Source organism: Pogona vitticeps, chromosome 3, assembly GCF_051106095.1.
Source record: "Pogona vitticeps strain Pit_001003342236 chromosome 3, PviZW2.1, whole genome shotgun sequence".
Lineage (NCBI taxonomy): Eukaryota > Metazoa > Chordata > Lepidosauria > Squamata > Agamidae > Pogona > Pogona vitticeps.
In genome coordinates, this window is record NC_135785.1 from 61,829,685 (window position 1) to 61,855,456 (window position 25,772).

Sequence of the window (25,772 nt, forward strand, 5' to 3'; positions counted from 1 at the left end):
AATCACAGGCAAAGGGCACAACTTCGCTTTGGTCCTGTCACGGTTATTCCCCTGCCTCTGACACACATCACATTGTTTACAGAACTCCTTGATCTGCTTCCCTATTTCAGGCCAGTAAAAATTTTGTGTGATTCCCTGCTGTGTTTTGTTCACCCCCAAGTGTGCAGCAAACATGTCAGAGTGCCCCCTTTGTAAGATCATGGGGCGATACTTTTCAGGTACCACTAGCTGACTTCTGATCCCATCTCCCCCTTTTGAGACATTCATCAGGGTCTCTCTATATAAAATTCCCTTTTTCTCGTGAAATCTCGCTGGGGTTTCAGGTGTTAGCTGGGTGTCTGTCACCTTTTCAAAACACTTTCGGAGAGTGGCATCTGCCTTTTGCTCTTGGCCAAATTTGCTGTCTGTGGTTAAGGTTTCTGCCACAGCTTCGGGACTACCCTCATCTGCTTCAGCCTCGGGCTCTTCAGTACCCCCCTGAACTGTCCCCGTGGTAGCTTGTGAGCGTGTAATCACTAGCACCCGTTTCACATGTTCAGCCAGGTCATTTCCCACGAGCACGGCTGCTGGCAGAGTCGATGAAATCGCTAGACGCCAAACTCCCCTCCAGCCTTGAAAGCTCACAGGTACCTCAGCTACTGGCAGTGAGATCACCTGCCCCTCAATCCCTGCCACCTTCAGGCTCTCATTTGGGATTATATGCTTCCTAGGAATAATGTCTGGATGGCACAGGGTCACCTGGGAACAAGTATCCCTTAGCCCCCTATACTGATGGTCAAGTATTCCTACGTCCACCCCAGCGGCCTCAAACAATTGCGAATCTGTCCTAACTAGTAAGCAGCGCTTGACCTCCACAAGAGGACCATTTTCCCCAGCCTGATCAGCAGATGTAACTGGTCCAGAGTGAGTCGCCATGGCAACAGGCTCCCTCTGTGGCAAGGAGCTTTGCTCTGTCTGGACACAGAACACCGCTTTTGGCTTGGTTCCACTCAAATCATGAGGCAAATTTCCCTTTAGCTGCTTTAATTTCTCACACTCTGAGATTAGATGGCCCTTTCCTTGACAGAAATAACATTTTCTGCTGTACTTGGAGTCTTTCTCATCTGTTTTTGGTTTTCCCTCCAAAATCTGAGGTCTTGGTGGTTTCATGTCAGAGGGCTTCCCTTCAACATGGGCCCCTCCCCCTTGCTGGTTTTTCCCTGGTCCCTGAGAGTACCTGCTGTAGGTTTCTTTGGGCTTACCCACAGTTTTCCCCTCAGCACCTAAGGGCTTCCTTATTTGGGAAATAAAATCTGCGATCTCCGCCGCTTCTGTCACAGTTTTCGGTTTCCTCTCTCTCACATGGAACTTCAGTTCCCCATGCAGGACTGAATAAAATTGCTCCAGCGCTATCAGGTCTTTGAGCTGCTGGAAGGTCTCTGTCCCCTCCTGAGACAGCCATTTCTCTAGCAACCTCACCAGTTGGGCCCCCACTTGGGTAAAAGTCTGCTCTGGTTTTTTTGTGAGTGACCTGAATTTTTGCCTCAGCTGTTCAGCATTTATCCCATGCCGGGCAAACACCAGTTTTTTAAACTCAGCGAAGTCTTTCAGCAGTTCCACTGGCATCTCTGCATAGACTTCTGCCAGGCTGCCACTGATTAAAGATCGCATAATGGTCATCTTCTCAGTTTCCCTTACTGAGAAGTCCACAAACGCTCTTTCCACGAGGGAAAAGAACACCTCAGGGCAATCTCCCTTGTTGTACACAGGGAATTTCTTCAAGTCAGTTTTAGACAGGCTGCCTTCCCCATTCCCTGGGTTCCCCTCATTATTATTGTTATTCCTATTTCTACTCATTATTTCCAGCTTCTTCAGCTCAAACGCCATTCTTTCTAACTCCAACTGTCTCTGTTTCTCTTCCCTTTCCATTTCAAATTGTCTTTGTTTCTCCCTTTCCCTTTCCTCCATTTCCCTCACCCTCAGTTCATGCTGTTGGGCTAGGAGCATTTTTCTGAGTTCTGAGGTCAGTTCTCCCGCGCTCTCATCCTGCACTGAGCCAAATTCCTCCTCAGAACCTTGGTCTCCCTGTGGTTCTCTCACTTCCCCCATTTCTGCCATTTGGCTTCGAGTCAAGGGCATAATCCCCCCAGACCAGGCTGCCTTCAAAAGTCACGCCTCAAAATAAAACGACGACTTTTTTCCTTTTGCCTCAGAAACAGCCTTCTATAGACTGCTGCTGTCCCTCCAGCACCCACTTGCAACTGTTGCCAGACAGAATTCACCCCCTCTGCTAGGCCTCTCAGCAGACAGGCTAGATCACTGTTACTTCACGCAGCTTTGCCTCAGCCCTTTCCCGCCAAAACGGGTTGCCTCAGAGCTCCCTAATCTAGTCCCCCAATCTGAGTTTGCACGTTCTTCCACTAGCCTACCTCCCCGTGAGGTAAGCCTAGAAGATTACCTACGCGCCCTCAGATTTTCCCTGACTAGACCCCCCTTTCTCTGGGCACACTAGCCAAGGCTTTGCTGGACCACTGGGCAACTGGACCAGTCGTATCCCACCCGCTGGACACCAATAAATGTAGCAACCCCAGACCTACTGGAGTATCCCACCCTGTAGTTATGCTGCCACCAACCATTCGCTCTACCAAGTCACCCAGACCAGGAATGGATTTTAATAAACAAGAGAACAAGGTTTATTGAAAAAACAAACAGGGTAAATAAAAGGATCAGGTAAATAGGATACTGGAACTTGGTATAGTCCCAATCATACACATACAACAGATTGGTTCCCACGGAACACTTTAAGGTAACGCACAGACCCTGAACCTATCCGGTCTGGCTACCTAGATAGAAACCTGAACCTATCAGGTATGTACTATCTGACGAACAGTTGTACCCAGTCTGACCCACAGACTCCAACTCCACTTCTCCACGTCAGCTCTCTTACGAAGGACTTCCCCCAAATATATACAGTACAGCTCCTGCCCCCTGATGTCCCGCCTTCCACTCCCCATAGGATGGAACTTTCCCTCCAAACCCATGACAGACAGGTACCATCAGTGCTGTATGTGACAGGACCCATGGGCCACACTTTGCCCATCCTGCTATAGAGGAAGGAACCTTACAGAGCACCCAGATGATCAGAATAATAGACTCAAATTCTACCAAGTCTGGCCCCTCCAAGAAATTCTTGGTTTATGTTGTTGGTAATTTTATCTTACAAAAACTGGAGGAAGAAATGAGATTATCTATCCCTCACTTGATTCTAACCAACTTGGACGTGATTGCAGGAGTTGCCTAGGGCTCACTTGCTTACACCTTTGTGTCTATGAGTTTGCTGAAGACAACATGGAGATACCCACATTGTTGGTCCCAGAAGAAAAGAGAATCAAGAACAAACCATTCCCTGAAGGAAAGGAGAAGTAGTCAATGACAAACATCAAGATGGACAAGAAAGAGCCTGCTTGGCTACCTATAGGTCTCTCCTCTACCTCAGTCATTTCAAAGATGCTTTAAAGAAAATTTCTTTTCACCTATGTAAACTATTCAGGGGTGCAGAATCCTTTGTCCCCTATACTCTTGGGGATAGCACACAAACACCATCATGGAAGATCACTGTACAGATCCTCCACATTAAAGCTATAATGAAGTGTTTACTTAACAATTTCTTGTCTTTAAAAAATTAACAGATCATCAAAGTCTCTTATATTAAAATAAGTGCAGCAGTGTGAATACAACATTTATATAATTATTTTAATGCTAGAAAACTGAATAAATTGTTAAGACACTCAGGACATTGATGCACTGGTTTTTAAATTAACATGGCCCAATAACACAAATAAGAAACCTTAAGATAATGAAAGAAGTCTGATTAAAATACCTAATTACATAAATATATGCATATGCATGTACAGGGATACTTTTTTTAAATATAGCTACACAGTCATTTTTATCCAATATTAAAAACATCCCATTAATTCACTGTAAGAAATGGGTGATGTATAATGCTTTATCATTTTGAATTTGTTTGTTGATGGCACAAACCAGTGGGAGGCCTTTTGAGAGAGACTTGTCTCAACAAGACTATAGCTGACGTGTCTTGTATTTTTTAATGAATAAATAAATACATTATTTTTTAAATGCTGTAGCTGTCTTCATTATAATTTCAAGGACTGCTGGGAAGGTCAGAAGATGCAGCTTTATTCATTCAAACCTCCTCCAGCAACCAAACCTTCACTAGATAGTGAAGGCTGTGCTTGTATTTAATAATCCATTACAAAGCTCTTTTATTTGTAGTTTATTAGTCCTCTGCACTTCATACGTAAACCTGCACTGTTTCCCTGGGTATGGATCAAGAAGGCAGGAGGGATGAAAAAGTACACAGCAGCTAATAGATTGTCTTAATTGGGCATGCAGGCACATTCCTTAATTAGCAGATAAAACGTACTAGGAATTACAGATTTAAAAGTGGCATATACTCCAGAGTTACATCTTTGAGCAAGTTACTTAACACCACTGTCAACTGTTCATCCATTGTTTCCTCAAAGAAGCACTGGTAATCTTTGCTTATTTTGTAAAGCAATATAAAAGCGTTGGTTGTTGTGGGTCTTCGGGCTATTTGGCCGTGTTCTGAAGGTTGTTCTTCCTGACTTTTCACCAGTCTCTGTGGCCAGCATCTTCAGAGGACAGGAGTATGAACTCTGTCCGTGCTCTGTTGCTGTTTGTTGGATAGTTGAGTATTTATAGCTATGGGAACAACTTTCGTCCTTTTTAGTAGATTGGGTGATTATGGTGATCAGCATGTTTTTGTTGTGGATGTATTGTTGTAATAAGGGGGAGAGATTATCTGTCACTGTGATTGATGGGTGTCATTAGCTGGTCTTTTGTGTGTAGTGATCACCGGTCCTTGTGGCTGGGTAGAGTTCATTGACCTTTTACAGGCTGTATTTGTCAGTGCTGGGAGCCAGGCCTTGTTGAGAAAGTCTAAAACTCAAAAAATGTCTGGGGGAAAGACTCTTAACTTTTGGTATGTATGTATATATAGAGTCAATGCGGATTCCGAGCTAATAGATCCACCACTGACATGGTATTCTCCCTCAGACAGTTTGTCATGAGTGCAGCTGAAGACCTGGAACCAGAAGGGTTAACTGAGGCTGAGGAGAATGCTGAGCAATCAGAAACACCTGAATCGCCTCCAGATTCTCCTTCCCCAGCAGACAAGCTTCGGGCCAGGCTTGGGGGAAGACTTATGGCAAAGAGGTCAGAGGATCGCTTGAAGGCTGTCCACAGAAACATCCGTTCAATTAGTCCTGAGTACTGACAGGATGGAAAGGTTTCCAGCAGCTCAAGGGGCTGTTTTACTATAAAAACAGCTCCTAGTCAGCTAGAATTTCGTGGAAGCAACAAGTCAAAACCTCTGGCTTGCATCCACGCTCCTTAAACTGTGTTTTCCTGAACTCCTGACTCTGGACTCTGACCTTGGACTACGTTGTGTGTTTGACTCTGGACTCTGACCTTGGACTACGTTCTGTGAGTTGGTTTGGTAATTGGTTATCGGCTTTGCATTCTTAGTATTCCTGACTTTGGACTGGCTTATCGGACTTCCGCTGTTGTAACCCCCCGGGAACATGACACAGTTGCAGGAGAAATATAGGGAACAACAACAACCACTCTTTGTGGCCTTCATAGATCTCACAAAGGCCTTTGGTTTAGTTAGCAGGGATGGCCTTTTAAAAATATTTCCCAAGATTGGATGTCCACCTCAACTACTTAACATCATCAGGTCCTTTCATGAGGGAATGAAGGGCACCGTAGTTTTTGATGGTTCAACATCAGATCCCTTTGACATCTGAAGTGGAGCAAAACAGGGATGTGTCCTTGCGCCAACCCTGTTTGGGATCTTTTTTACTGTCATGCTGAAGCATGCCTTTGGAACTACAACAGAAGGTGTCTATCTCCGGCCTAGATCAGATGGAAAGCTCTTTGATTTCTCTAGATTGAGAGCAAAGACCAAAGTCTAACTGAAATGTATGTGGGACTTCCTCTTTGCCAATGATGCAGCTGTTGTTGCCCACTCTGGTAAGGACCTCCAACAACTCATGAATTGTTTTAGCAAGTCCTGCCAAGACTTTGGACCAACAATCAGCCTGAAGAAAACACAAGTCACGGGCCAGGGTGTAGACTCACCTCCCTCTATTACCATCTTTATGCAAGAATTGGAGGTTGTTCATGACTTTGTGTAACTTGGCTCAACGATCTCTGACACTCTCTCCCTAGATGTCGAGCTGGATAAACGCATTGTCAAAGCAGCTACCATGTTCTCTAGACTCACAAAGAGAGTATGGCTTAATAAGAAGCTGACAGCATATACCAAGATCGGCATATACTATAGAGCCTGTGTCCTGAGCACACTCCTGTACTGCAGTGAGTCCTGGACCTTTTGTGCACGACAGGAGAGGAAGCTGAACACGTTCCATATGCGTTTTCTCTGACACATTTTTGGTATCACCTGGCAGGACAACAATAGAGTAGTCCTAGAACGAGCTGGAATTTTAGCATGTATACATTACTGAAACAGCGATGTCTACATTGGCTTGGGCACATTGTAAGAATGGCTGATGGTCGGATTCCAAAAGATCTCCTGTATGGAGAATTAGTGCAGGGAAATAGCCCCAGACCACAGCTACAATACAAGGATATCTGCAAGCGGGATCTGAAGGCCCTAGGAATGATCCTCAACAGATGGGAAACCCAGACATCTGAGCATTCAGCCTGGAGGCAGGCAGTGCATCACGGCCTCTCCCAATTTGAAGAGACCCTTGTTCAGCAGGCCGAGGCAAAGAGGCAGTCCTGGAAGCAGCAAAATCAGGGAGCTGGACAGGGGACAGATTGTATTTGTCTTCAGTGTGGGACTGTCACTCTCGAATTGGCCTTCTCAGCCACACTAGACGCTGTTCCAAGTCACCATAGCACGTCACCATAGTCTCTCGAGACTAAAGGATGCCTAACAAACCAGTCGTCCAGGGTCAGTGATGGAAATCCAAGGCATCTGTGAAATGGAAAGTAACTACAAATCCAACACGTGGGGAGCTTAGTGTGTTGCAAAGCTTGTTGATGTAATCGAACCATAGTATTCTCTTCAACCCCCTCCCCCATTTCCGCATTAGTTCACAGAGTCCAAGATTGCAAGGAAAAGAAACCCTATCATTTTTATTAATTTCACTAAATCTCTTTGTCCTATAGTCTAAAGAGAAGTAGAAGATCTTTCAGCCTAGTCAACGTCCAGTGACCCCCCCTGTGGTTTTCTCTGTCCTTTTTCTTTTCCGTCCACTAGGCGGGGGAGGTCTGCAACTGGCAGCAGTCCCTTCAACTTTTACTTCTTTTCCTATAGGAGATGGGAAAATCCAAGCAAATAGTTATGCAAGTCCCCCCCTTTAAAAGGCCTCCTTTGGATCAGTGTGGAGAGAGTTAATGACAAAGGGATGGCCATACAAAGCCTAAAAGGGGCTGATAGTTAATTTGCCCCTTGGGAGGATTCTGATCCCCAAAAGGGCTTGGGGAAGCAAGTCCACCCAGCCCAGTCCTGTCTCTTGTGCACATAAGTGTGACTTGAGAGTCTGGTTCAACCTCTCTACCTGACCCGATGATTGGGGATGATGAGCAGCATGGTACCTCCAGTCATTGTTGAGAAAGGCGGAAACCTCCTGCACTATTTTGGCAACTAAATAAGTTCTTCCATTATCTGAGAACAACCCCACATTCCAGGGTCCTTTCCAGAGCACTGTAACCAGCTGCAGATCCATTGTGTGAGGACCCCAAGTGCCACACTGTATCACTCATGAACGAACAATTCAAATGGCCATTCTGGGTCAGGCAGCCCAAGCATTGGAACAGACAGCAGCTTCTGCTTTATGAGCATAAAAAGCCTTTTTCATGCACGGAGTATTTTCCACTCTGTCACCTGGCCCTTTAAGTGCCTTATAGAGAGGGTGTGCCAAAACAAAAATTTGGAATCCAGATTTTGCAGAATCCCACCATGCCTAGGGATTTACACCAGCCCTGCTTAGTGTCTGGGAGGGGACCTTGGCAAATAGTGTTCTTTCTATCCATTGTCAACTTTCTCTGTCTTTTCGAAATAAAAAATCCTAAATACCTCACCTCTGTCCTGGCAATCTGTGCTTTGTCCTTATAAAACCTTGAAGCCTTTGTATCCCAAGAAGTTGAGGTCAATAGAGGCTCTCAAACACATACTCTGGTCCTCTGCTAACAATAAAATATCTACATCCTGCATGACTCTGCATGTTTCTGTAGGATTCCATAGTCAAAATTTTCATAGCGCATTAAGGACCCCCCTCGCGTTACCGAGTCTGGCAAATTTTCCCCTCTTGCCTGCCTTGTCTTTTTCTGCTTCCTTATATTTGGTAAGAGCTACCACTGAAACTTTATAGTATTCTTGTGAGTTCGGTGTCAGTGGGGGAGCTACATAATCCATAGAACCATACCGGTTCCCAGCTCTTTTTAGAGGGACCAACTTTAAAGCTCCCTCATATCTTTCTGGCTGAGCTGCTACTGAAGCAAAACCGCCTACATATCTGAGATGGTCTTCCTCCCCCTCTTTGTCGCCGCCTCTGCCCAATCAACCAGGGAAGTCAAATATTCCGAAGAGAAGGCCAAAGTTCAGTACACAATTTAATCATGCACCTCTTTGTCAGCCCCAATCTCCTGCCCACAAGCTCTTTCCAGTTTTCCAGAACACAGCCAAGAAGCATCCCCCTTTACTGGGTGTGCCTTGCTCGTGCATGTTCCCATGCCTTGCAAGTTACGGCCTGGCCAGATGTTTAAGAAGGTTGTACAGAAAAACACACTCATGTCACACTCAGGCCCCTGTTCATGTTGCACTGATTATCACTCTGTCGGCTTTGCAGGCCACAGCCTCAGCACGAGGAATGGGGCGTCTTTGCCATGAAGGGGAGGCCACCACCCATACACCAGGACCCCTTTGGGGGCGCAGTCTTTCAGGCTACCCCTCCTCGAGCATCATCTTTCAGGCTACTGACCTAGGAGAGCAGTTGGCAAGCAGGATGGCTGGGGCAGCCTGATCCCTCCATTGAGGATTCCAAGAGTCACCAGAGACAGGTCGGCCAATGCACCAGATGTGGCCGGCCAAACCTGGGTCCTAAGATTCTCTGGCAAGGAATCAGGCACAGATACAACCAGCTGAACCAAAGGCCCAATTCTATTGAATAGCAGCAAAGAAAAGGTCAGCTGGGGACTTCTCTTAAAAGCAGAGAAAATACAGTGCACATATGTTTTATAATGATACAAACAAAGAGTCATAAAATGCTACAATTCTATTGGTCATTTGTAGCCCAAGTTTGGATAGTCTCTCATTGGGTAATGATGCCAACTAAGCTGTTCTATTGGTTACCTATAGATATGCAGATCGTGTGCACGTGTCCTTGGCTTATGCTCAAGATGTGTCTAAATGTTTGGGGAAAGAATCTGTATGTTTATGTGTAGGCTTCCTGGGCCCTGATATATGGCCTTCACTTTCTGGCTCCCCACTGTGAATGTTTTGGCCTGTTATCGTGGGTTCCTCTGCATACTAAAATCTAGTTTGATTCTGCTCCGGTATCAAATTCACTGACACATATAGTGCAAGTTCTTCAGAGAAAAGATAATTTTTCAGATTTTCACTGCAGAAATCTTTACTACAGAAATTTAACAGCCCCCCATTAAGCTTAATGAGAAGTGCAGAGTTAAATTCTTCTCCAGTGACTTTGAAAAATCTCTGTCATTGTCTCTCCATATGTCCCCCAAAATGCTGAGCACATCTGGGTACAAAATAAGATAGCAAATGGCATTTACACAGCTGTGTAAAATTACACAGCTTTCTATATAGAGCCAAGACATATATACACTCTTTAAAGTCATTTACCACCTTAAATAGCTAATATTTTCTTTTACAGACATGTTTTAGGTACCTGCCTTTCATGATGCCAGGAAAGGTTACTGCATTGAAAACATTTTGCATTTTGTAAAGGGGTGTAATTCAAGATGTTTATTAGCAGGATGACAAAGTGTGTCTGTATTGCTCCAAGACTGAAGACAGATAAAAGTAATCTTTGGTACCACATCTTTCAAATTCCCACGTTGAGCACAATAATCCATGCAAGCCACAGGATTCTGAGAACAGTAATTCTAAAAGGTAACTTTCCCCCCCTCTCTGTCATGACTACTACCTGTGAATTCTCCTTTGGTCTTCACTATTTAGAGTGGAGCAGAAGGGGACAGCCTCCCCTACATCTGGTGCTAGATGGTCTACTCTAAAGGTGAAGCTCAGGCACTAATTGGCCACTTGGAGCTACCTAGTGTTCAGTGTGTCACACAGCTGCACAACAATCATATCCACTGGAGCTGAGTGGAGGATCTGCCCTGTTCTCCTGTGTGCCACAAGACATAAACATCAGTATGTAGGAGAGCAGGGACCAGGCTTTTCTCATTTAATTCAGTGGCTGATGTCCTTCGTGGCATACTAAAAGAATTCTACATTCTTAGTGATTTTATTCATATACTCCTTGCACTTTGTTTACACCTCTCATGAGCGTCCAAATTTTGTCAGAGTTTGAGATGCATTTGTGTGTTTGTCAGTACCTGGTTTCCTGAAGGAAGCCTTCTTACCCTAATGACTCGCTTGGCATTGTTCTTCTTGGAATGTGCGTCTTTCCTAATTTTAGATATCAGTTTAGGTTATATTATCATACGTTTAAATCACCCTTAAACATCTTGGATGGGTGCCACAAGAAGAAATAAATGATTTATTATAGTGAGCTTTATGTCTGTTACTTGAAAGTGTGATGGTGTGTTCTTTCCTGAAGATACCCTCCCTGGATCCAGAGTTCAGAGCAGAGTGGGGTTATCCAGGTGTTCCTGGACTGCAACTCTCATCAGCCCTGGGTAGCATAGCCAATGATGAGGAATATGGGATTTGCAATCTAATAGTATCTAGAGCAACAGTTAGAACTGGATATGGAACAACTAATTGGTTCAAAATTGGGAAAGGAGTACGACAAAGATGTATATTGTCTCTCTGCTTATTTAACTTATAGGCAGAATACATCATGGAAAAGGCTGGACTGGATGAACCCCAAGCCGGAATTAAGATTGCCGGAAGAAATATCAACCTCCAATATGCAGATGATACCACTCTGATGGCAGAAAGTGAGAAGGAATTAAAGAACCTTTTAATGAGGGCGAAAGAGGAGAGTGTAAAAATGGTCTGAAGCTCAAAAAAAAAAAAAAAAAAAAAACCAAACTAAGATCATGGCCACTGGTCCCATCACTGCCTGGCAAGTAGAAGGGGAAGAAATGGAGATAGTGACAGATTTTACTTTCTTGGGCTCCATGATCATTGCAGATGGTGACAGCAGCCACGAAACAAAAAGACGCCTGCTTCTTGGGAGGAAAGCGCTGACAAACCTCGACAGCATCTTAAAAAGCAGACATATCATCTTGCCAACAAAAGTCTGCATAGTCAAAGCTATGGTTTTTCCTGTAGTGATGTATGGAAGGGAGAGCTGGACCATAAAGAAGTCTGACTGCTGAAGAATTTATGTTTTTGAATTGTGGTGCTGGAGGAGACTCTTGAGAGTCCCCTGGACTGCAAGGAGAACAAACCTATCCATTCTAAAGGAAATCAACCCTGAGTGCTCACTGAAATGACAGATCCTGAAGCTGAGGCTCCAATACTTTGACCATCTCACGAGAAGAGGACTCCCTGGAAAAAATCCTGATGTTGGGAAAGTGTGAAGGCAAGAGAAGGGGACAACAGAGGACAAGATGATTGGACAGTGTCATCGAAGCTACCAACATGAATTTGACCAAACTCTGAGAGGCAGTGGAAGACAGGAGGGCCTGGCATGCTTTGGTCCATGAGGTCACGAAGAGTTGGACATGACTTAATGACTAAGTACAAGTATCTAGAGACCTACAGATTCTCTTTTTAGACAATAGTCACAGATATCTTTTACTTTTCCTTCTTTATTTTACTGCTGTTGCTGTTTGATTATTATGTATTTGTCTATGTTTTTATTATCTGATTTTATATTGGAAGCTGCCTAGAGTGGTCCGGTGGGCCAGATAGGCAGGGTATAAATCAAATAAATAAATAAATATTTAATATATAATTTCAGGGCATAGTGATGACTGACCTGCTCAAACATTCCTGGATGACGGACTGACCATTGCAGTGGGTTAAGATTAGTGAGTCTGTACCTGAAGACTGATTTCAACCCCTTCATGGATTGCTGCCTTGTTGTGGCGAAGAGGCTTGAATAATTCAGAGAAGCTATGGGCTATGCCATACAGGGACACCCAAGACGGACAGGTCATAGTGGAGAGTTCCGACTAAACGCAATCCACCTTGAGTAGGAAATGGCAAGCCACTCCAGTATCTTTGCCAAGAACGCCCCATGATCAGAAACAAAAGGCTAAAAGATATGACGCTGGAAGATGGGCCCCTCAGGTCGAAAGTTGTCCAACATGCTACTGAGGAAGAGTGGAGGACAAGTACAAGTAGCTCCAGAGCTAATGAAGTAGTTGGGCCAAAGCCGAAAGGATGCTCAGCTGTGGACGTGCCTGGAAGTGAAAGGAAAGTCCAATGCTGCAAAGAAAAATACTGCATAGGAACCTGGAATGCAAGATCTATGAACCTTGGTAATCTGGAGGTGGTCAAGCAGGAGATGGCAAGAATAAACATCGACATCCTGGGCATCAGTGAACTAAAATGGACAGGAATGGGTTAATTCAACTCAGATGATTATCATATCTACTATTGTGGGCAAGAATCCCATAGAAGGAATGGAGTAGCCCTCATAGTCAACAAAGGAGTGGAAAAAGCTGTAATAATCTCAAAAATGATAGAATGATTTCAATATGAATCCACGGCAGACCTTTCAACATCACAATAATCCAAGTTTATGCACCAACCACCATTGCTGAGGAGACTGAAACTGAACAATTTTATGAAGATTTACAACACCTTCTAGAATTGACACCAAAGAAAGATGTTCTTCTCATTCTAGGGGACTGGAATGCTCAAGTAGGGAGTCAAGAGATAAAAGGAACAACAGGGAAGTTTGGTCTTGGAGTTCAAAACGAAGCAGGGCAAAGGTTAATAGAGTTTTGTCAAGAGAACAAGCTGGTCATCACAAACACTCTTTTCCAACAACACAAGAGGCGAGTAGGAAAAACCATGAGAAGACTCCTTGGAAAAGACCTTGATGTTAGGAAAGTGTGATGGCAAGAGGAGAAGGGGACGACAGAGGATGAGATGGTTGGACAGTGTCTTCGAAGCAACCAACATGAATTTGACACAACTATGGGAGGCAGTGGAAGATAGGAGGGCCTGGCGTGCTCTGGTCCATGGGGTCACGAAGAGTCGGACACGACTAGACGACCTGAAGACTGATAGACAAATATTACAATTGTGTGAAAACCTGCCTGCAAACAGTGCATAGAAAGCAGATAACTTATAGCAATGAATGCTGGGGATTATGAGAACTCTAGTCCTCAAAATGAGCATATTCAAGCTGTGCTGTTATGCATTTTATTGCATATCCTCCTTTAGTAAGTGTATTTGGGTCTATCATTCTATGAATCTATAATTTTATGACCTTCTGGAGTCATGAACTCCAACTTGCCTTCCACAAGCTTCTAGGAGCTTAGCTGAGAGTTAAGGTACCTGCTTCCATGAAAAAAGAGTGTTGGCAAAACAAGGTGAGGGTGTATAAATTATTAGAAGCTTCTACTTGTTCTTGAGGCTCAACCTATAATTGTTGATAATACTGTACTGTTTTGTGGAAGAAAGTTCCAGAAAACAATAAGGAAATCAAGTCTCTTTCAAAGACTTAATTCTGTATGCATTTGTTTTGGGAATATGGTATTCTTTGAACTGCTTGTGCAAATATGCATGTATCCTACTAAATTAAATGTAAAAGTAAATGAAATTAAATGTAAACTAAATTAAAGGTAAATTAAATTACTTCATAGGAATTCATATATTTCAATTTATTAGGAAGCAAAGATTGACAAAGCTACTTTCATGTATTACTGTCTTCCTAATCCCTATCATTTTGACTATGACTGAGGGATTCTGAATAGCGTAGTCCAAAACATACCGTATTTTTCGCTCCATAAGACGCACCTCCAAATAAGACGCACCTCATTTTTAGGAGAGGGAAACCGGAAAAAAATATTCTGGCAAATTCATAAGGCAGTAGCAATAGATAGATGTTGTCACATCAATTACCTCAAACTTCTTGCAGTGTACAACACAGTGAGAGCTTTCGAACAATTTGTAGTTGGCAAAGTTATTCCAATAGCCACAGACAACAACACTACAATGCTTTATATCAACCACCAAGGAGGAACAAAATCCATGTCTTTCTTGCTACTAACAGTACAGTTTTGGGACTGGTGTATTCTCAAGCATGTCATTTCACAAGTCATACATGTACCAGAAGTGGAGAATCATGAAGCAGACTTCTACAGCAGGATGACACACAATGAGTGGGAATTACAGTACCATCTCAAGTTTTAACACTTATAATGAATTGTTATTGCACTGAAAAATATGAATAAACAGATTGTTGCTGGGTAGTCAATAAGAGCTATGAAGAAATCACCACCAGCACAGGTGTAAGCAAACAGCAAAGCATGCCTCACTTCCACTCCCTCCCTTCCTTCCTCCCTTCCTTCCTTACAGCAATAAAGTTTTTTCTCTCTCCATCATTCAGTTCTTTACTTTGCAGCATGCAGCATGTCCACAGAAAGTGTGCTTACTTTTATCAGCTTTTTGCAGCTGATCCTCCTGTTTCCTCCACTCTCTAATCATTTTTCAGATGAGGAGGCCCAAAATGTCTCTGCACTGTTCACTGTTTCCATACTCCTTAGCATATTTTACTACCTCTAGTTTAAAAGGAATGCTATATGCTAGCCTTTTCTGTTTTGCACTGGTAGAATGAGTTCCCATACTCTGCAAGAAAAATGTGCCCCTTATTCATCACCACATATACTGCCTGCTTCCTTTTACAAATATAATCTCAAAGCAGCACAGAATCATAGAATAATGGAGTTGGAAGGGGCCTATAAGGCCATCAATTCCAACCCCTGGCTCAATGCAGGAATCCAAGTCAGAGCAGATCTGACAGATGGTTGTCCAATTTTAGAGACTACAATAGGATAAAATACAGTAGCTGGGAATCACAATGAAAAGATAAAATCTACCAGCAATATTGTAGAACAATGATTAAGAAAAACCAATAAAAACAGGGGGAGCGACACCATGCAGCTTTTGTTAACACAAAAATACTACTAAAATTTCTATTTCCAGTTGTGTGTGTGTACATGTGAAATGCTATTTATGAAATGTTGGGTTCTTAAACCAATTTTCAAGATTTCAAAGCCTTACTTGAACATATTCAGATCTGTGATTCAGATCTGCCCTCTGCAATTCAATTTGCCTTGCTCCATAAAAACTGGACTCAGCTAATGTGGCAAGCTAATACACCAAATAAAACCTGTAGCCCTAGTGGTAATATATTAAGGAAAGGAGTGTTAGGTCCCTTTTTGGTTTCCCTTTTGAACTTTATTCTGCATGTGCTCAGTGCCTTTTTAATCATTCCGTGCTTCAGAATGAAATTTGGCTAACAATACACATTAGCCTCCCCCCCCCCGGTCCCTTAATGTTTTAAATATCTGCAAAATTACTTCTATTTAGGCCTAATTTATGATGAAGTGATGCAGCTTCCTGCAAAGCTCTGAACTACAGAGAGCTATTCTAGCAGGCTCTCAGTAGTAACTTTATCTTCCCCTCACCATTCTCAGGTCTGTTTAAGTTACTGCCAATTTTAGAAGCTTTTGTTTCCGTCCTCTCTCCCTCTCCCTCTCTGCTTCTCAAAATGTCTGGCTAGTCACATGGTCTAACTTCTCTGCAGAAGGTGAAGGGAAAGAGACTCCTCCTTCCTGCTTTGCTTCTCCAATAGAGAAGCCTACTGGGTGATGCAAGCAGGCAGATATGCTAATATCTGTGCACTGGAGGATTGTGGGAGGAACATCTAGCCCCTGATGGGGGTCCTGTGGGGCACCCCAAAACACTGAGTAGCTCTCCTGGCCTCTTTCAGGACTGGGGCTGTGCAGCACTGTTCTGATCAGGAGGTACAGCCGGCAGTCACCATGCCTTTGGGGGATAGTGCACACAAAGGGCCAGGAGGCTTAGGGGCCATTCAAACTCAGACCTGGCAGGAGAGATACCATTGTTGTAAAAGTGGTTTTCCCAGGGTGAGGCTCATCTATTGCACTTTGGATGAGCTGACCCCTGTGATTTCCCCAAATGGGGAAAAATCAACTGCCTAAGTGGGAGATTGTGTTTGTGGTTTCCCTTGGTCTTTCTAGAACCACCCTTTGGTCCTTTGCTATTTTCACTGCTTGTTGCCATAGGCCTGTTTGCTTTGCTGGTTTTCCAGGTGGGCTGCAGAAGGCAGATCCTAGAAAGCTAGCAGTGCAAAATGGTGAGGTCCAAACAGAAAGCAGTCTCTGCTGCCAGTTTAGAGGCCTCCCAGCATGGCAGTGGGAGGCTTTTGGGTGGTGGTGGCTGAACCCTGGGTTACTGCATTCACTCCATAAAACGCGTGTACTTTCCCTCCCACCTTTTTGGAGAGAAAAAGTGCGTCTTATGGAGCAAAAAATACGGTAAATATTCAAGCTCCACTACAATTGTCATTCCCTACTTCAATATGAGTCATAGCAGCTAGTGAGGGTAGGAGTTTAGGAAGGAGGCATACATTTGATTCACACTTGCTTGTGTGTGTGTGAAATATGCTGTAGAAATTTAAATTAGGATATTTTCTAGTTATAATGAAACATTTGTTCTCTATCGTTGAAGGAAATGACATAATTATGTCCCCCGCTCTAATTTTTACAATATGCTCTCACATTCTTATGCATTTTTTTGTGCACATCAGATTCCTGTGGTATTTTCATAGATATAAGGAGCTTGTTAATGCCTATAAAAATAATGGCAAATTTAACAGCCATTTCATGCTAACATCAGAAGAAATCCTCCATGCATAGCAAAATGTTGCTCTTTATGCATCAGTAATGCACACAGCTGATTTACACGGTTCTCTCCTCATTTTATGCCAAAAACAACTCTCTAACATAGGTTAGAGCGAGAAGTTGACCCCAGGACACTTTATTAAATCTGCCCCATCTACACAGGTTCCAACAGTAGTCCTCTGGATATTCAATATTGATATTTTATATTTCTTTATATATATATATTAAAATGTTGGTACTGTATCGTCCTTAATGTTTCCCCAAATGCAACAATACTGAGAATGACATCACAATCAAATAAAAAGGGAGATCAAGCTGGTTTAATAAAATGTTATCAGGAAAACTCAATTACAAAAAGACGAGAAGATTAAAAGATGCTTTAACTGACATCTTTAACTGACAACTGAAATCTAATAAATAAATAAATCTTGAATTTAAGATTTGGAAAGTACCAGACATTTGCATAGAAGGGAACCAAGCTGGATAGCTATTGTCAATAAAAATTAGATTTTCCACAAACCATTGGCAATAATGAAGCTCTCCTTTGCCCCAAGCTTCCATTTCTTAATCGTTTTGATGTACAGCTGATAGGTGTGAATTAAGCCAAAGGCTTCCAGAATTATATTGGTTGATAAATGTCAGAAAAACAAGAGGAAAATCAAGGCCAATCCTATTCACAGTCCCCTTAAGAGTCCTGAGGTGGCCTTGGAAATCTCAGGGTCCCTTGCTATTGGATATACTAGCAAGGGATAGAAATTGCATTTCCATAGCATCTAGAGCTGAAGGTTTTGCACTTCTATCCTAGGGTGATTGGTTTTCCCCAGGGAAGCCTTTAAAAGGCTTTTTACTTCTTATGCCTGAATAGACCATAATTTTTTAAAGCCGATTTTCCAACTGCACGAATGCCCTTTCAGGACTACTTTTCCTTTCCCCATGTGAGAAATCATAAGACTGAGTGGGTTGCTTTAGTATACACATACAGTCAATAAGGCCTATAGACGTTCAGTTCTGATGAAGGCAAAGAGGTTCTAACCAAAATGAAGTTGTTTTAATACAGTTTGGGCAGTATTCAGTATCCTTCTTCACTCTTGGCTGCTGCAGACCATCTAGCCCAGAGGACTACCACATGAACTACATATAGGACTTACTGCTTTGTAGGTACTTGCTTTTAAGTGTGTTACAGTGATTTGTTGAAATAAACCAATTAAACTAGTGAACTCTTGATCTGTTATGGTGTGGTTAAACTGTCTCTTAATCTGGACTCTACATGTGGCTACTATAAGTGGTCTAAGGTGGGTAGATTGATGTTATACTGGACAAGGGTGGGTGGGTTCCTGTTTTCTTAACTATGTGGGAAGCAAATAACATCTGTGAGTAGAGGTGAAATTGAAATATTAGCAGCAACTCTAGCCTGCCCCGAGTGGGTAGGAAAAATCACTAACTGCCTGTGGCACATCAAGATCAGCTTCTCATAGGAGAAACTTATAATTGTTCACTAATTAGAAATAAAGGAACAATATGGTCAGATGAATACAGATGAGCTTCTCTCTTCCTGCAGAACAACAGATATATAATCCTCCACAAGCTAATGAAGTGGCATTATTTTCCTACTGAATGAATTTCAACCCAAGTGAGAGTATGCAAAACTGAGATTCACAGGCAACTTCTACATGTGGTAAAGGAATCCTCTTTGTAGCTTTTCTTACAATTTGTAAAGATTTAGCCACGTTACAACAAAGCAATTTCAAGTTCTTTATTAAAATTTCTGTGAAGCTCTATGCTTCTTAAAAGAGATACAGAGGTGTTAAAATGAAAAGGTAGTGTGCTAACATTTTTCAAGATCATGCTTGTTTTCACAAGTAGAAATACAGAGCAGCTAAGGTATTTTGCAATGTTATCCAAGCCCTTCAATGTTGCAAATGTCATGCTAGATTGTTTTTTGTTTTTCTTTTTACAAAAAAAGTCCTGTAAAGACAAGGCAATTTGGTTAGAAAATACATGTGAGAGTATTAAATATGAAGTACGAGAACACTGTTATTAGGAAGAGAGCTATGATCCTCCCTATATGGAGTTTGATCTATATTACCCATTAGTTAATAAACAGAACTCAGAGATGTAATGGAATGTTGTCCTTTATATTTACTTGTAGCATACTCCCATACGTACACGCTGTTTAGATAAGCGTTGCAAACGTAGGGTCTACATTCGTTAATCTCAGATGGAATACATTTTACTGAATCAAACATTGGGCATAACCCTGTTGACATAACTTTTCATGAGGTAACCCAGATCAGGTGCTGGAAGAATTTAATTTAAAGTAATTAAAAGCTTTCTATCTCCCTCTGAAGTTCCCTAGGGCTCCCTTTTTGCCCCAGGGAAGTTTTGGGACCCTCTGGATGGGGGTAGCAGGGAGCCTTTAATAGAAAGTATTGCCACTGGATAGCCATTGGCAGTCCTGATCACAGCACTGGTCATCCGGCAGTGATTTTTAACTAAGGACTTCTCCTCACTGTCCAGATACTTTTAAATAACTGAAATTAGTGCTTTCAGTGCCTGATTTGGCACAAATTGATTTAACAGGATTTTGCCCAGTAGTGTTGACTTACCCAGCTCCAACTGGTTCAGTGGGTCTATTCTAGTTAGGACTAGCAAATAAGATTTAGGTCTACATATTAAGTTTTAATAGTCTAGATCTAGCTTAAGATTAGCCAAAGCACAGCTTTAAAAAACCCCCACTGAAACCTTGCTATACATCAGCAAAAAGGAGGCTTAAAACTCAGCTCTGTAAAGGCAAAATTCTATTTAACAGCTATATCACAAAGGGCGTTGTGCTTTATTATTGGGGGGGAAAGCAAAAATCACTTCATACGCAGCTCTGTGCATATCCACATCTATGCCACAGAATATCTACCTCTGTCATTGTGCAACATTCAAAGCTCGACATTTCTACACATGCAGTCTCTCTGCTTATGAAACCTGCACACAAAACATCTCCTCATAACCAGCAGTTTTAATATACAGTACCACACATATCATCAACTCAAACACATATTGCTGCACCCCAAGAATGTTTTAATAATATAAGTTATTGTTATTAGTGACACCTAGCAATTATGTTCTAGTATCCAAACTAATGCCTATCCCCTCATCTTTTAAAAACTTACATAGAACATTTTCATTAAAATTAGCCAAGCATCACTTGCTACAATACACTGCAACATTATTTTTGGTGGAGGGAGGACACCATCTTGATTCTAGCATACACTGAAAAGATGTAAAAATGAAGAGAACTTCCTTATTTACAAGCACCTATTTATCTAACCTTAAATGGAAGCCATAAGCAATGTTTAGATGTTGCTATTCAGAGACTACATTCAGTTTTAACTAACAGTGCACATTAATAAAGATGAGGTGTGTTTAGTCTAAATAGAAAGTAGAGTTTATTGGAACAAATGGAATTCATGTCAGTTGCTATCCCACTGGAAATGATATAAGAACAAACTAATTAATTCAGCGTTACTGCCATGATGCAACTTTGGTTCAAAATTTTACCTTCAAAATATTTTAAAGCACCCACTTGATGATATGAAACATGCACATAAGCTCCTCTCATAGACAGTTGTGTGGGAACACTAAGTGAACACTGCAAATCTATTGTTTTAATAAAGAAGCATCTGTATAGAAAAGATAACCTTAACAAAATGTTAAATAGATGGTATCTGTGTGTGTTCTGTACCATCAGGATCCAACTTATAGTGCTTTCCAAGGTAAGTGAAATATTTAAGGAGTGGTTTTACCAATTCCCCTCTCCTGGCTGAGAAGGGATTCGAAGTCTGTTCCTCCATCCACTACACCATACTGGAAGTCTTGGGATACATGATAGTTGTATAATAAGCACAGAGATGAAAACTGTTCACAGAAGCTCTGTGCTAGAATGACTGTGCAACACTCCAGCCACGTGAGCAAGCTATTAAAAATGAAAGCTAAAACAGTTTTTTTTCCTGAAAAGGAGAGGACAGTGCTGAGAATGTTCTAATCAACATTACAACAGCAGCAATGTGTCTTCACTCAATAAGGCATGAAGTTCTTTCTCAAAAACTAAATCTATGTTTATTGCTTCAGCTAATGTATCTGAAACTGCAGCTTCTGTACTACATTATACTTTGGGAGATTATCTTGACCCAAGAATAAATGATCTGCAATCTTAATTCAAATATTACCATTACATCATAGACATCTAAGCCAACATTGAACAGCTTTGCTTGTAAGATTTTAATGCTAACAAATCATCCTCCATCTGAGATTAATCAAGATTAGAATGGACCATTTTCATTTAGTGAATATTTCAATGTTATTCTTGTAACTCATAGAGTTTAAGCAGCACTTAAAATACTGAAAAGCAGCAAATGGATGCCAGCCTTCCAGTACAAAGACAAATCAAGTATCATACCAGTTTGGGCACAAAATGAATTATGGTCCAATTGGTTAATAAGCTAATGTATTAGTTTTCCTTTGTTGAGGAGAAACCTCATCAGATCTTAATGTATTAATTTTGCCACTGCAATATGGGGGTCACTGGTGGCCGTTCAAGTCATTTTAATGAGGTATTAGCTCATTATTTTTATTCAACATGTTACCATAGTAATGAACAGAAGAAAAATTATTAAATGCCCTTGGAACCTGCTGAATTCAGCTTTCCTGAACACCATATCTGGACAGAATAAGCTGCCCGGGCTGACAAAGGTTGTGCAAAATTTGCACATTAATTGGAATTATTTTAACTTATTCAGAATTGTAATGTGACAATGACTAGTTGCTGGTAAATACACTTGTGCATTTGTCATAGTCATTAGCCTTCAAATAAATGTAATACTTTGCAGGTTAAAAATGTAACACTTGATACAGGCTCATGTAAAAACTCAGAATTTTGTTTGTGCAAAAATGGCTTATCACTTGCATCCAAAATGTGCCTGACTGCGTGATCAAACGGTATAGTTCCCGGCATGCATATGTAACAAGGCACTTGTCTTCCAGTGGCTTGCTTGGGTTAGATAAGGCCTTACCAAAAATGGCACTACAGTATACATACTATGGAAGCAGCAAAAGGCCCTGAAGCTTAGTGTCACATTCTCCCACTCTACCAACTTCTTGGAAGACTTCAGATGTGTTCTACAGTATGACAAACCCCAGAATGAATTCCAGTAGTTTTTGCCGATTACAATGAGGTAGAAAAGTGCTGCTTAATTCCAAAATAGTTTCCCTCTTCTGCTTTGTCTCCTTAAACACCTAGAAGAAAATGTAAAATGTTGTTTCAGTATTGTCATTCAGCAGTATCAGTTAAATGCAGCGTTACTGATGGACCCACACAGTTCAGCTGCTCTCAAAACCATGTTCTCTCAGACAATGTTTTTCACATGCACAAATTATCTGTTTACAGAATGCAGAATGCAACCTATTAGCCACCAGAATCCCCCAGAAGTCAAGTGCCAAAGTGACAAATTGATGGTAAATGTGTAATGTTTTGTTTTTGTAGCTTTACATCTGAGACTAGGAAGCACTTTGTGAGGGCTCTGTTCTCAGTGGTTTACATTAGTGGTTTCTAACCTCAGGTAACGCAGGTGTTCTTGGACTGCAACTCCCAGATACCCCACCTAGCACAGCTGGCGGTGAAGGCTTCTAGGAATTACAGTCCAAGAACCCCTGAGTCACCACTGCTTTTCATAAATTTGTACCAGAATTCTACAGAACATCAGAGATTAGATATATCCCTCTTGAGTAGCCGATACTGCCATCATTCTATGGATTTATTTGATCCTTTCAAAGCTCCTCAAGCTTGTAGCCACCATTGAATCTTGCAGCTGTGAATGTCATCATTTAACTATGCAATGCACAAAAAGTAGTCACCAAGTGAGGATTATTGTTTCATACAACATGCTCAGTTTAACATCAAGAGTACAAAATTAAATACAGTACACTAACTAGCGGATGTCTCACTGAACTTAACACAGTACTTACACCCATGTCCTTGAAGACGTTCACTGCATTTTTTGCAAGGCAGTATGTGGCGCTCTCAGCTGTAAATGTGGAGAAGGCAAAAAGAGAAGCATTATTTCAGGGCAAATACCAGAAACATTGCCAAGCACAACATATTTAAACACAATGAAGCTTTTCTATAGAAAGGGGCTGCTGGGCATACCATATACTGCAACATTCTTCTCTGTTCTCATTATTAAGTATTTGTGTAATTTTTGAAGATACTCTGATTCCCTGACAGGACCGCTGAAATTATGGATGAAGATGGCAGCAGAACTGTAGGCTTCCAATAAGGGTCCTAACAACTTCTGTAGGAAGGTGAGGTACTGCTGGTGTTCCTGTGACTGGCTCACCTACATTAAGCAAGAGGATACAAGTCAAATCAACTGTTACTCTGATGAAGTATAATGCAACAAAGTCATACATAGGGTGGACCTTTTTTTTCCCTAATCTAAATCAGATTCAGCAATGTACATCTATGTTATGCATATTGATAGCAATCTCAATTTGTATAGGTTTTGTGTAATCAAAACAGCTCCCCCCCATGCACAAGCCAGGAGATATCAACAGATAAGGGTGTACACAGGGTGTTAAGTGTAACAGGACCTTTGGGTTAAGGAATAGGACAGAACCCCTGTCCCCCATCCCCACCCACTAACAAGTGGCCATGCTCAGTGCACATGAAATTACGAACTGATAACAGGGGGGAAAAGGCCAGTGAGAGGGATTGGAGTGGAATAGAGTGTCTGGAATATAAGGATGTCACACGCCAACATTTTCCTTCACATCCCATGTGGCACATATACTAAAAGAAAACTCAGGTATTAAATTGTAAAATGGGGTGACAGAAAAACAAATGCAAAGTGTATCAGCATACTTGTAGGGACTCCAAAGTTTGCAGAAGTTTTAGAATAAAAACATAACAGGAAAAAGGAGCATGACTAGGGGCTAAAGAATGCTGAGTGTCTCTGGGGCAGAACATTGGGACTGAGAGCTTACAGTGCGAGAACAGAATGGAATACCTTGGAAGGAAGGCTCAGCTGGACCAAGCAAGAGCACTCCATCTAGGCTCCCTTTAAAATTATAAATTGCAAGCTCATAAAGGTGGATGGAAGGAAAGGGAGATAGTAGAGACAAAGTAGTCAAAAAACCAGTTACACTGCCAGTTAGGCTCAGCATGCAAACTGTATAGATATCTTTAGACCTGGTCTCAGCTGTATAGAGTCTGCGAAAAAAGCTAGCAAGTGCCCTAAAAGACTCTGAGCTGGGCTGCTACATAGTCCCAGTTCCTCAGACAACCAGAATGGGTCAGTGCTCCTCCAGTTTATGCAGCACCTTCAAGTAGCAATCCCTCTGCTCTTCACCGAAGTCACTATCTTCATCCTCCTCGTCACTTCTCCAAGACAAAGGTTGTGGCAATTTCTTCTCCCAGTGCTGTTCTGCAAGATTAGGACTAATATCTTCCTGCTCATCCTGCTTAATACAGAAATAGTACAAACCTGTAAGAATGGGGAGTGGAGGGGGAAGTGGCAAAAGTCTTCCTCCTACTTCTCCTTTCTACTGGGAAGAAAGAAAGCTATATGTAATGTACTGATATGTGCTATGGGTCTCAGCAATTTTAAAAGGTCATATTTTAAATAAAATGCTAAGTAACATCCAGTTTCTAATTTTAATAACTCATCTACTGATTACAAAAATTGTGCGGAGGCATTACCTATATCCCTAGAACTTTCTATTTTTCCATGTGAAATTTTTGGGAGGGAGGGACAGAATAGGTAGGTTGTCCACCTCACCATCATTGCCTATACAACATCCACAGGTGCAGCAAGCAAACCAGATTCTACGCCAACACCCAAGTCATTCTAGAATTTACATCCTTAGGAAAGAGTCTTGATTTTTGTTAAATGAGAGGGAAATGTTAGAAAAGAAGAAAAACAGTGCCTTCTAGAGGAATAAAGCTTAAACTGAATACTTTTGTTGAAGTCTATGATAAGGACAGGACTATAAAAGAGTAAGGATTTTCCATATAAATATAAAGTTATAACTTAAAATGAGTTACAGAAACTTCTCATAAGACAAACTGACATAAAGGGTCAGACACCTGCTTCAGTAACCACTCTAAAATTCACTAAGTTCACCAAAGCTTCTTCCCAGGTATATCATAGTTCTCAACCTAACTTTACAAATCAGGAGCATACATTCTGATATTGCCAATTGTCCTAATTTTTTATTCCCAAACATAATCAAGAAGTATTTTGAAGGCAGAGAAATAATTACTAGTAATTTTATAAAACTTACAGGAGGGGGAGATCACATGTCCTGAAACCCAGTATAATAAGTTACAACTATAATTGGCCCACTGAAAGAACTGAACTTACATAGGTGTTAAGTCATGAAATCCCCACTGATCTAATGGGCTTACTTACTGTAGCTATGACTTATGATTTCAGCCAAGGCAATCTAAATTTACTCATTTTAATTTGCACTGGCTCAAAAGGTACCAACTTTTTCTATTTCCATTGCAGGGCCTAACAATCCTGTATATGCAAAAAATCTTTTTATATAAGAGCCGGGAATATCATTAGGATTCCCAGGTGAATCCTGGGACCTTATAAATTTGCCAGGGTGGAGAAAGATCCTTTATT

At 41.7% G+C, this 25,772-nt stretch overlaps 1 protein-coding gene, 1 long non-coding RNA gene and 1 pseudogene across 11 annotated transcripts in view; 2 read left to right on the forward strand and 1 right to left on the reverse strand.

Annotated features, from left to right (window-relative positions):
* Positions 1 to 25,772, forward strand: part of LOC144587907 (uncharacterized) — a 174,463-nt gene that overhangs the window by 114,891 nt on the left and 33,800 nt on the right. The gene's annotated exons all lie outside the window — the stretch shown is intronic.
* Positions 16,267 to 16,419, forward strand: LOC144588520 (U1 spliceosomal RNA; annotated as a pseudogene).
* The window catches only part of GPAM (glycerol-3-phosphate acyltransferase, mitochondrial), a 46,576-nt gene continuing 39,636 nt past the window's right edge, over positions 18,833 to 25,772 (reverse strand). For 7 of the 10 annotated variants that reach the window (XM_020779848.3, XM_078389526.1, XM_020779849.3 and 4 more), the window contains 4 exons: positions 24,463 to 24,603; positions 23,291 to 23,480; positions 23,110 to 23,168; positions 18,833 to 22,380 (listed from right to left, as the gene is read on the reverse strand). In XM_020779848.3, the coding sequence (XP_020635507.3) occupies positions 22,264 to 22,380; positions 23,110 to 23,168; positions 23,291 to 23,480; positions 24,463 to 24,603 (507 nt within the window). In that variant the 3' untranslated portion in view covers positions 18,833 to 22,263. The remainder of the gene's footprint in view (positions 22,381 to 23,109; positions 23,169 to 23,290; positions 23,481 to 24,462; positions 24,604 to 25,772) is intronic. The other 3 variants (XM_078389527.1, XM_072995550.2, XM_078389528.1) reach the window with 1 other exon arrangement.